This window comes from Scophthalmus maximus, chromosome 7 (genome assembly GCF_022379125.1).
Source record: "Scophthalmus maximus strain ysfricsl-2021 chromosome 7, ASM2237912v1, whole genome shotgun sequence".
NCBI lineage: Eukaryota > Metazoa > Chordata > Actinopteri > Pleuronectiformes > Scophthalmidae > Scophthalmus > Scophthalmus maximus.
In genome coordinates, this window is record NC_061521.1 from 16796510 (window position 1) to 16808599 (window position 12090).

General features: G+C 41.1%; 2 protein-coding genes across 8 annotated transcripts; both read left to right on the forward strand.

The window, feature by feature from the left end:
* Positions 1 to 1072: 1072 nt before the first annotated feature.
* Positions 1073 to 5491, forward strand: zgc:77752 (uncharacterized protein LOC393862 homolog). Its single transcript, XM_047333314.1, has 12 exons — positions 1073 to 1690; positions 1772 to 1852; positions 2025 to 2143; positions 2355 to 2492; positions 2598 to 2869; positions 2972 to 3274; positions 3382 to 3627; positions 3717 to 3833; positions 3938 to 4039; positions 4172 to 4252; positions 4333 to 4443; positions 4539 to 5491. Exons 1-12 carry the CDS (start codon positions 1500 to 1502, stop codon positions 4653 to 4655), a joined length of 1878 nt encoding a protein of 625 aa, XP_047189270.1. The 5' UTR covers positions 1073 to 1499; the 3' UTR covers positions 4656 to 5491.
* Positions 5492 to 5637: 146 nt separating this feature from the next.
* On the forward strand, positions 5638 to 11187 carry odf3b (outer dense fiber of sperm tails 3B). 7 transcript variants are annotated; one of them, XM_035643322.2, is made up of 9 exons: positions 5653 to 5783; positions 6265 to 6374; positions 6454 to 6493; positions 9776 to 9891; positions 9986 to 10189; positions 10372 to 10473; positions 10562 to 10683; positions 10784 to 10924; positions 11014 to 11187. In XM_035643322.2, exons 4-9 carry the CDS (start codon positions 9780 to 9782, stop codon positions 11104 to 11106), a joined length of 774 nt encoding a protein of 257 aa, XP_035499215.1. In that variant the 5' UTR covers positions 5653 to 5783; positions 6265 to 6374; positions 6454 to 6493; positions 9776 to 9779; the 3' UTR covers positions 11107 to 11187. The 7 variants fall into 7 exon arrangements, with proteins under 7 accessions (XP_035499219.1, XP_035499215.1, XP_035499216.1 ...); XM_035643323.2 differs by having other exon boundaries at positions 5656 to 5783; positions 6246 to 6374; XM_035643325.2 differs by having other exon boundaries at positions 5710 to 5783; positions 6339 to 6374.
* The last annotated feature ends 903 nt before the right edge of the window (positions 11188 to 12090 follow it).

Genomic DNA, 12090 nt, shown 5'->3' on the forward strand with positions numbered 1-12090 from the left:
GTTCATTGGAGACTCTAAAATTGACCGTAGGTGTGAATGTGAGAGTGAATGGTGGTCCATCTCTGTGTGTGGCCCTGTGATAGGCTGGCGACCTGTCCAGGGTGTACCCCGCCTCTCGCCCAATGTTAGCTGGGATTGGCTCCAGCGACCCCCCGCGACCCTTAAATGGATAAAGCGGTAGACGATGAATGAATGAATAACTACAAAGTACAACACAGGTCTTCTCAGGTAGCGCCTGGGCCTGCCACCGTGGACCCCCACTCTGCAAGCCATGAAATGTGTAGCAGTGTAGTTTTTTTCCGACTGGTGTCACCTCACCACTTTAATTGTCATCATTGTCGTGCCTTTCCCATCGCTGCACTGCAGGGGGCGACATGTTCACACACAAGCATGAGGTGATTCAAGAGAGATTCAGTTGGCACAGAACAAAAGCCTTTTGATACGAGATATTTCTGTCAGGCTTGGTCATTGTAATGAAGACTTTCTAATGACATTCCAATCAATTTTCAAACAAGTAATAACAATAACAAAAATATAAAAGTTTGTTCTTAGTCTTAATTCTACTCATACGTAGTATATTTAAATCTTCCTAGATAATAGGAAGGGTGTGTGTTTTAAAGTGATACCAGGACACACGAACAACACAGTACATTGTTCTTCCAGAGGGGACACAAGCCCTCTTGGTGTTTTTTAACAGTAGCGCGATCAATTATTTGTATTTTCTCTGCATCACGATCTGAGTGAAATCATGTATGAAGATTTAGTCAGTAGCAGGTAATTAGGGCGTTCATACACAGTGATTATAGCTGAAGGTATAATCATTATATAATTGGCTTGCTATGTGTGTGTGTGTGTGTGTGTGTGTGTGTGTGTGTGTGTGTGTGTGTGTGTGTGTGTGTGTGTGTGTGTGAGTGAGTGAGTGAGTGTCTGTTCTGGATGTATTTATGACAGCTAATCAGGCTTAGTGGAGCTGGGTCAGCACACAGTTTTGTTAGTGTGTATCTGTGAGCAGCAGTGTGGGTCAGCACAGACGGGCACATGTGTATTCTGCTGCTTTCATCGCCCTTTTCCAACACCTTCCCTCCTGCACTCTTGGTTTATGAGGTTACATTCATGGGATTTATAACCTCACTATCCAACATAATCAGAAAGGTAAGTTTTTTTGATCTGATTGGTACTTTTTAATCGTCCAGTTTATTCTGATTCACTCGGTTGTTTTCTGTATCTTTTCCGGACACAACTAGCCTGGGACCCACATGAATTCTGGGGGCTCATTTAAATTTGCTCAGCCAGAATACGGCACAACTGTGAGCGCACAAGTACGGCAACTGTCAGTTTAACAAGCTGCATCTTTGTCACACAGTGGCCCCCAGAACCTCACTAATTCCAACGGGAAAGGAAGGTGGTATGAGACTGTCAGGCGGCCCAGCTGGGGCATAATCCTTCATATCTACAGAGTGATATTTCAGACTGATATTGGGGGTTTCCCCTGGTGCAGGATGATGCCGACCTTGACCTCGCACATACCAGTACCACGGCCCGCCTACTCCCAGGCCAGGGAGAACCTAGTGAAGGCAATCCCACCCAGACTTCTTTGCCTGCTCGCCTGTGGAGGAATAGACTGTCGCTATGAAGGACCAGAGTGCTGGAAATTAAACCAACAGGTCGTCCGAGGCCTTTTCTCCTCCTGGTGAGACTATTTGACCGCACTCTCATAGATGTTGTTTTGTGACGTGGCCATTTACTGATCATGAACTTCCCTTTATCCCAGGGTGACGGATGACATAATTGCCATGGCACGACCATCCAGTAATCTAATTGAGAAATACAACATCATAGAACAGTTTCGAAGGTAATCACAGTTCATTATTATTCCACCAGTGTTTGTTTTGTTCTCCTGTGTGTCTGTGCGGTGAGTTGATACGCGTGATTCATGAGTAGCTATAGGAATTATGAACCACGGCATTATTTAACAAGACATGTTATTTAAAGACAAACATCAGTGGAGTCACTCCTTTGTCCAGGCTGAACATCAGATCGATCATCAACATGCAGTTCCCAGGAGAGCACTCTCACTGTGGACCTCCCCTGGACCCTGGAAGTGGTTTTACATACTCTCCACAGATCTTCATGGACAATGACAGTGAGATTTTCATACACTAAATTCAGGATATAGAAGTTACAGTTGTTTGTTTTTATACATTTCCCTGTCGATTCCAGGTTGAAAGTTATTAAGTTGTGTTTTGTATCTGTGGGAGTCGGACAGTTCCTAATGCGTTACACTGTACTGTGTTTCTACAAATACAGTTAATCCATATGAATGTATATGTTCCTAAAAGCATTTGTATTTGCAGTCTACTTTTACAACTTTGGAATGCCGGACTTTGGTGTGTCCTCTCTCGTTGGCTTAATTGACGGGGTGAAGGTTTTGGCCTTTGCAGTGAGGGAAGGACGAGTGGCCGTGCACTGCCATGCAGGCTTGGGCCGGACAGGTAGGAATAAACACACATGCTATATTTACTGTATTATTCATCCTGTGCACAGGCACAGTATATTCACTATGTTTGCCTCTGTGTCTCTGTCACTGTGTTCAACAGGAGTCCTGATTGCCTGTTACCTGATCTACACCCTACGCATCAGCCCAAGTGAGGCCGTCCACTACGTGCGGATTAAGCGGCCTCGCTCTATCCAAACCCGGGCGCAGATCAGCCAGGTGTTTGACTTTGCCCGCTTGCTTGGCACACAGCTGGTCCAATATCCAGACCTCAGCCTGCGGCATGGAGCCCCCTTCACCCTGCACCATTACCTAAACCGACAGGCACTTCTGCTGCATGGCCAGGAGGGACGTACCCTCCGACAAACACCAAAGGTGAGGACTTGATAATTACACCAAATTAATTCTTTGTCATGATCATAGCTGAATATATTATTTTTCACCTCCTCTCTGACTGCCACTTGACTATCTCATTAGGTGGTGTACCTCCTCTGTGTGCGCATCTCCTGCCTAGCCCTGGGTCTCCCTTCTCCTCCAGAGGTCCATGCTGAGCTGGAAAAGAGGTCAGCACTGAGGACCCTGAGCAGGACTGTGAGGGAGACCCTGGTGGCCAAACAGTACTTGCCCTTGCTGAGAGGGGGTCATAAGAGCTTGTGGTTGAACTCAGGGTCAGTGTCCTCTTGGGATGAGCCGCTGGGATTCTCGGAGAGGAAGAGAGATGTCCTGCTGGACAAACGCAGCTACAGCGACTCTGACCTCAGCAGGATCGCAATAGATGAGGTCAAATTTCCCATTATGCATCCAGAACTACATAAATGAATGATCCAAATGTAAAATCAAACATTGTCATTGAGGCTTTTCTTACTTTCTTACTTTCTGTCCTGTAGGATCTGGAGTCATACTGCACGTCGGCACTGGGAAACGAGAGGCACTGGTGCGTACAGGATCTGGTACGGTCTGATCTGAGACCATTGAGTCCGGTCCTTGCCACACTTCCACCAGGTCACCAGACCTCCAAAATGGGGTCTCACGCACTCAACATCCCAATATCCAGCATGCAAGCAAGCAACAACTGTAATAAGAGGTTGTGCACAGCTAAAAAAGCGCTTCCCAAATATAGCTCCAACATTGAGGTAACTATGATTTCAGCTGTGTAAAAAAAAAAGCTTATAATAAAGAAAATGTGAATTCTTTAACACATCCTGATTTCTGTCATATAAAGCTTTGCAGAATTCCGCATAATCCAGCCCCAACCTCGGTGGCCCGTGCTGTTGCTAAGGCAATGGCAGACCAAGGTTCTCCAGGAGAAATCGTACTGCAAAGATCAGCTCTGTTGCAGGTAAAAAAAACGACAACAACACAGACGGGAAGCTGGTTTTACAGAACATATGATTTTGAATTTGACCTGTAAAGCCACCAGCTGTCACTTATCTTATTCAACAGGAGGAGCTGAACAGTAGTGACTGTGGATGGGCTCTGCTGGTTACTGAGTCGGATCCTCACGTTCTCGGTTGTCTGTTGTGGACCTGGCTGGAAAAATTAAGGGTCAGTGGTGAGAAGCCATGATGCCAGTAATCTCAATTTTTCATGAAGCTGTGGAGTAAAAACACCTTGATAATCTGAATTTCAATCGGTTACACATCTCTCTCTGTCCCATGTTTCTGTTTCCTAACCCAGGAGCCTGTTCTAAGTGTACAGGATGTAAACAGGTTGTGTATTGGAGCAACAAACAGGAAGGCTCTCAGTGTGCTTAAGAAGGTAAGGGAACAGGTGCCAAAGTTGTTGAACTCTGAAACTTTTTTCGGCAAAGATTGAAAGAGTTTACTACATTATTATAGCCACAGAGACACACCATCTATTGTCTGTTGAGCTGTGTGAGCACAGTGACCAGCCTGTGTCCACACAGAGAGGAGGCAGTGCTGTTGCGGCTGATTCGTGCTCTTACAAAGGTGAGACAAGTGTGAAATTATAATGCGCTGAAGCTTGTGTGCTGCTGAAACACGATTTTGTAACGTTGAGTTCAACATTTGTCTTTAACCAATAGCGCCCCCAAGAGGAAATTGGAAACCTTGCAACTTTAATAAAGGTCCTGAAGGCCAGTTTGAGAGAAACCTTCCACAACTACCTCACAAGCGCCTGCAGCAGCAATGCTACGCTATGAAGAAGAAGAAGAACAACAACAACAACAAAAAGCAGTTTCCATTTTAGAAATTGTCAGTATTGCATCCTGACACCTGATCGTGGTAAAATCAAGAGGTGCAATTTTTACGACAGACATTTTGACATGCAGGATCAGTGCAGGTCCATTTAGCTGGACCCACTGTCACACTGTGATGATCTACTGGGAAACTTCAGCAGAACAGAGGCAGCATCAGTGTTATTGGCAACACATGCTTTTCTTATTATATTAAAATGTTGGTTGTTGTAGCCCTTAACTCTTACTGCTACCACCTAGTCATAACTTCCTTTTTTATCAAATATAACAAGTCTACAATTGATGTGGATTCAAAACCAGCTGTTTCTATATTTGTTAAAGAATAAAACAATAACATAGAACAAAATATAAACAATACATATGATGTTTGGCACGACAAGAATGTGTTATCACACATTTTTCAACACACCAAACCAAAAAATGGATGAAAATGACAGAGGAGGAAGCATAAGATGATTGAACATTTCTAGTGGACGTAAGATTTTTTAACTGAGTCTCTTTTGAGCGTTCATTGCTCTTCATGAACCATTGATACAAATGTCAGTCTTCTAATAAGTTTATGAGTTGATAAAAAAAGCAAATTGTCATCAAAATGTAAAAAAGTACCCCCAAATTTGAATTCAATTGATGTTTACTATGATAGATTTGGTTTCATGCCTACTTTCAATAGTATGATAGCTACCGTGCCTTAGTACGACCAGATTAAACCTAACCAGTGTGTCACTGTGAGACTATGTGGCCTGTTACAGACATTCATACCTAATAAATCATTTACAATATCACCATTTGTTCACTGTGTATTCATATGTTGGGAATTCCTCCAAGGTTCACACACACACACACACACACACACACACACACACACACACACACACACACACACACACACACACACACACACACACACACACACATATTAAGCATTCCTGTCAAAGATTCATCTCCATGGCAGCGTTGTCGCAGTGAAGTTGACGACCAGTAAACAATCTGTGTTTGGGTTCAGTGTATGGTTCATGCAGAGGTAGATAAAATCTGTCATAGAGGGTCACTCAGCAGGATCAGGATTTCTATAAGGTAAAAATAATGATTTATTCTATCTATCAACTTTATCTTATTTAATTTCCGTCTATTTGTTTGAAAGCAGTCACTGATTTCATTAGGTCATATGTTTTGTGACAGGCTACACTGTCTACTGTTTACTGATTTTGGTGTAGCATTGGTGTCACTTTACCTATACAATATTTACTGGTAGATAATTGATTACCTATAATGTAACTGATACATTAATTGACCTGAAAGAAATGTCAGCGACTGTTGTCCCTGCTGCTCTGTAGCGGCTGGTGGGTAATTTCACTGAGGAGGCAGACTATCCATCTGCAAGCTCAGCCAGTGCATAAGCCGGAAAAATTTCCTGGCTTCCGCGTAACCTCCGGGATATACGGCCCATAGATTACGCGCAGTAGAGTTACTCCCATCATGCCTCTGGGCTATGAGAACAAGCGAACGGCCTTCTGAATCTCGCTCTGTGCGTTCAAGACATGCTATCCTATGCTAGTGGACTTCACGGATGTTCAGTTAGACTTCTATGGGACTCGCTGTGGACTTGAAACCATGGATGTATTTATACAGATGGCAACAGCGACCAACAAGAAGATAATGTGAAAAGTAAGATTACTGTATAAAATCGCTAAAATCGTTGATATCATGGTTAATTTGTGTTAAATTTTAATCTATTTATTTACAGGGAAAAAGAACTTGGATTCTCCACAATAAATCGTAACCAGGCAAGAAAATTTAATTCTATCTGTCTTTTAATTTTTTTTTATTGAGACACTGATAACATATACCTGCAATGCAGTGGCTAAAGTTATTACTCTGGCTTTACAAATAATTTCTTAACCTGTTTATATCAACAAAAAAAAAGCATATCTGTAGACATGTATAGTTTTATTACTTACATCTTTTATGGTTCTCAACAGCTGTCTGCTGCATTCAGAGCTGGAGCTGAGCCATAAATTGAGTTAATGGATGTGTTATAAGAGATTATGCCATGGTTGATCTATGTCACATGACCTGTCAGGAATTAATTCTCAATTTACTTATTTATAGTTTTCTATATATGTATTTATAGTGCAGCATATCAGATGAAATATGTTGATTTGAACCATTGATACACTGATGTTTTGTCTTTGATTATTTAATCTACCGAAAGCTTTTTGATTTCACTTACATTTATAAAAATATCTTAATTTTCACTAAAGTCACTGTCAAAGACCAAACTGTATTTAATATTGTAAATTTAAAAAAGGTGAAGAGCCACATGTAGTTTGGCCAATAGACGAGCTGAAAAAACACTGTAACATGTATGTTTACTGTATGTGGACTGATATAGCAAATATAATCTGGGCTCATAATGGATTAAAACATTTTTTAAAGCTTTTATGACATAAGATTCATTTGCATTTTGTAAGATAAATTAAAGTTTTTAATGGTGATAAATAACTGGCCTTTTGAGTGTGTTTATAGTTAATTTGATATATCACAACATCATCAGACCTCAAATTTATTTAAGGCTGCATGGTGACTGGAATATTCCACAACACTGCAGCATTGTGTATTTTCATGAAATACATTCATGCCCCAGATTTTAAGTTAGGAGTTAGAAAGACCAGGTTAGGTGGGAAAGTGTGAAGAAAGATATTTTTTTTTATTTGGTACAAAAATGTGATCCTCACATAAATAACAATATAACTATTCCCTGATCTATTTATGGGCAGAATATGAAAAAGATTGCATTACATTCTCTAAAAGGTTAATTAATGTCCTTGTGTTTTATCATGTAGAGCTTTACACAGAGTAACAAAGGACCATGTTCCAGCTTGGGACGTCCAGTTAGTAACAGTTTCACAGGCGACTCTTTTACAATTGTGGTCTATGGGAAAAGTGCTTTTTGGGCCGCAGGCGATTTTTCGCTGCAGTACCACGAGTGGCCGCTGGGCAAAATTTGCTTCAACGCGGAGCGACCATTCGGTATCCAGCAGAGAGTAGCTATCAACGGCTCTGTGATTGGTCGAAAAGACAGAGAGATACAGAATTCTACCTGACAATAGCAATGAACTTAGTCCTTATTGGTTATTTCGTTTTCACTTTCTCACCAAGGGAGGCGAAGCCGATCCAAGCCTCGTTTGATCGTGATAGATTCTTTGATGGCTGGTTTGATCTCACACAGTAACGTCAGCCAGGACAGGGGCCGGGACGACACCCGGCAATAACCTGAACCAGAGATTGCTCTATATTCATTTAGTTAGTACACAGAGTCTCAGACCGAGTGGTGTTTTATTGTCATCACATATAACTCCCCCCCCCCCCTCCCTCACATTTCTGAGGAGGCGCCGCCTCCCTTGCCTCCACTGACGAGCTGTGACTGCTGCTGCTTAGGTGAAAGTAAATTGCGAGGACTGAGTTACACAACTGAATGATATGTGATCCAGTAACTTTGCACAGAAATACAGAGGGAAGAAATTAGTCTTGATGTTGTTAGCTTTTATACATTGAACAGTGAATATTTCTTTTGGCTCAATATTTTGGTAAATTTTGGTATGGTACAATTTTTTAAATGGCTATTAAAAATCGCCACTGTAGACAAACCCATACTTTTTTCATTATTAATCGTTTAAACACAATCAGTGCTCTTAGAGTACTTGCTTTTCCATTCGTTTTGTTATATGCACCAAAACACCAATGCAAATTCCTTGTATGTGAAACCTACGTGGCAATAAACACGATTCTGGTGATGATTCAAATATTTAGGACAAATTGGTTTGAGTGAATGAAGCACACAGGTGACAGGTGCAATTGGGTCAGGTTGACTAAAACTTTCAAAGCTTTGTAGTGGACGACATTAAGACAGACAATAATTATTATTGTTCTGCTACTATGTTTGGGTGGCAGTATTGCTGTTCCGATAGTGACAGTAGTATAAAGAGCTGCCAAGAATGGTGCAGAATGTTTAAGCGCACTTCCATCACATCAGAAACAGTGAGGAATACGATCTTCAGGCTTAAACAGCACCTGAATAACATTTCCAACAACAAAAATCAACTGAAAACTCTTCTATAATACAATCTTTGTAAGAACTTGTTGTAAAAGAACTTCCATCACAGAATCAAAGGGAATATTCACAAAGCTGAAATATAAAGCAGCAGTATAGCGGCTGGTGGGTAATTTCACTGAAGAGGCAACATGCCTGCACGCGCTTAAATCCAAATTTTGAAGCGGCGTGATCCATCGGCCATCTTCTGGATTATATTTAGTTTCAGAGTTGATTTTACATCATTTTTTATTTGTAGTTGGTAGTGGAATGTTAATCTCCAAAATGTATTAACAAGTAGATATTGCAGTATGTTCTCCTGGCCCGCCATTGTTGGCGTTTCTCTTCACTATCTTTAACATTAGCAGGCCACACAACATCATGTCACTTGCAGATACAGCAGAGCGAAGCTATCAACGGCTCTGTGATTGGTCGAAAAGTCCGACTCGGCAAGCCTCCCTTCAACTTTTTTTTTGTTTTACTATGTAAGAGATATAGAATTCTACCTGACAACAGCAATGAACCTAAACTCTCATTGGTTATTTTTTTCACCGAGGGTGACTCAAGCCTCCTTTGATCATGATAAATAGATCCATGCTTTTGATGGCTGGTTTGATCTCACAGAGTAAAGTCGAGACGACACCCTGCAAAAACCAGAATGAAATTGTACTATATTTATTCAGTTAATACACAGAATATCAAACTGAGTGGTGTTTTATTGTTATCACATATAACTTTTATTTTCCCCTCATTTCCTTGCCTCCCCTGACGACTAGCTTAGTGACTGTGATTTTCATAATATACTAACCAATATTTTAACCATAGCGGATAGTGCATTTAAAAAAAACTTTATGATTTCTTTCCTCCTACAGTAGCACTGTATAAGGGGACAACTCCTATTATCATTCTTTTTTCTTTCATGACTTAAACGCCAATTTACCAATCTTCTTTCAATCACAATCTGTCTCTGTCTCAGGTAAATGGCAAGTGTTGAACCTTGGGTTGGGACATGGAGGCCCCACAGGCCAAGAGGGCCCATAGCTGCCCTCTATGGTAGCCCAGGACCCAAGTATGCACTGCCTGGACTCACAGGTATGGCCAAAACGGCCACTAAGCCATTTTCACCGCCAACACTATTATTGTTTTCATAATTGATTTTGCATGTCCTTGTTTTCCTCCTATAAAGGTGTTCCTAAACATGACCCAACTAAATACAGAGCACCAATGTTCAGCTTTGGGACACGTCACGACCAGGCCATGTCTACTTGTTCCCCTGGACCGAGGTACCTCATTCCAGCTAACATCACCAGAGCTGGCAAAGACGGCACGCCTGCATTTTCACTCCACAGCCGTACAAAGGAGCAAGAATTGTTCAAGGGCCCTGGGCCAGGTCAGCAAAACCCCATAAACATTATTATTATTATAATAATTATAATAATAATAATAATTATTATTATAATAATAATTATTATTATTACCCACCCAAGGCTGATAGTATGCCAGTTTTGTTTGGAGGCGGACTATTGTGATCCTGTCAGCAATGTGTTCATAAAAATTCTCATGGTGTTTCAGGCCACTATTCCCCAGAGCATTCCGGAAAGTTGACCTTCCGCTCTGCTCCTGCTTATTCTCTGTTCGGGAGAAGCAAAGACTTCAGCCTGAAAAAAACACCAGGTAACATATTGTATTTCTGTCAGCTGCTTTTGATGAGCTGTTCCGCGGCACAAAGAATAAAAGGGATCACTCATGGCTCGTTCTGCAGGTCCAGCCTCATACTCACTGCCTCCTATTCTGGGGTCCAGATCTTCGTTCGCATCTACAGCTCCTGCCTACTCACTTTCTGGCCGCAGCAAAACTGGAAGCTTCCATGAGGACCTGAGGAAGGTACATATACATAGTGCAAAAAAACTTTTTCACTTTTTAAAATTTTATCTGGAAATCTTATGATTTACTCTTGTCATCTATACTTTTGTTTCCATTCCAGACTCCTGGTCCTGCTGCCTACAAACTTGTGGATCCTAGTATTTACGGGAAGAAAACTCCTCAGTACAGTATGACTGGCCGCAACTTTGTTCCTGGTGAAACTACGCAGAAACCAGGACCTGGTTCACACTATCCAGAGCAGGTACAGTAAATGTCATTATCCCTTATGTAATCATCACAAAGGCCCAACATGTTTAGATACTGTTCATTTACCGAATGTTCTCTTTCTAGGTGATCACGACAAGAGCAAAAGCTCCGAGCTTTACCTTTGGGATCCGTCACTCGGAATACATCGCACCCCTCATTGTAGATGCGCCTGAATGATGCCACATATGATCTCTCATACTGACTGGAAGAAAAGAAAAAAAATCATATAACAGAATCAAATAAAGAAAAAGAAGAAAATTACTGAGATCATACTTTATTACCACAGATTAAGACATTGTTGTATTGGTACTTGCCACTTTTGTCAGAGTAATGACCACTATCAGTATTTATGAGTAAATTTCACTGCATTAAATGGCACATGTCTGTCATTTGCATTAATGTAACAAGATTTTTTAATTTTGAACCAGTTTTATTTTGCAGTTCAGCTGCATCATGTTGGCAATGCCCCTTCAAAACAAAATGAGGGAAGATCTGCGGCGGTCGGCAGGAGAATGGTGATTAAGGATACACTCTTTTTTTTGTAGCAAGACAATGATTATGAATGAATATGAAGTTACAGGAGGAGGAACAATCTTATTGTCTTGGTGTGGCTACACCAAACAAACTGCTCAATCTTGAATTTGTGTCAGGACCTGAATGTTGCTTTCCAGGACACTCCTCAGACAACTTCACAGAACTTGAGCAGTTGGTCGAGGACACCTGCACAAATCAGCTGTGCAACACTGAAAAAAGGCTCAAAGTTATAAATGCTGCCAAAGATGTTCTTTACTACATGCCAGAAGGGGTGAAACGTGGTTTTACCTTGACATCAAGACTTTGAAATAAAAATGTTCTAAAGTTTTTAGGACAACAGGTGTCAGTAAAATTCTTATAAAAATCCGATGGGAGATATTCCTGCGTGCGATCAGATTAACGTTAATGGGGATAAATCTGGAAGAATTCAAATTCCTGATTATTGATCAGGAATCAGATCATTTCTGACCCAACAGTATCCCATCATGCAGAATGGTTCTCCAAAAACCTTTGAGATTGCTTTTAGCTATGAAAAGTGCTCTATAAATGAAAATTATTATTATTATTATTATTATTATTATTATTATTATTATTTCCTCACTGCGTCATTTGAATGTCAGGCGAAAA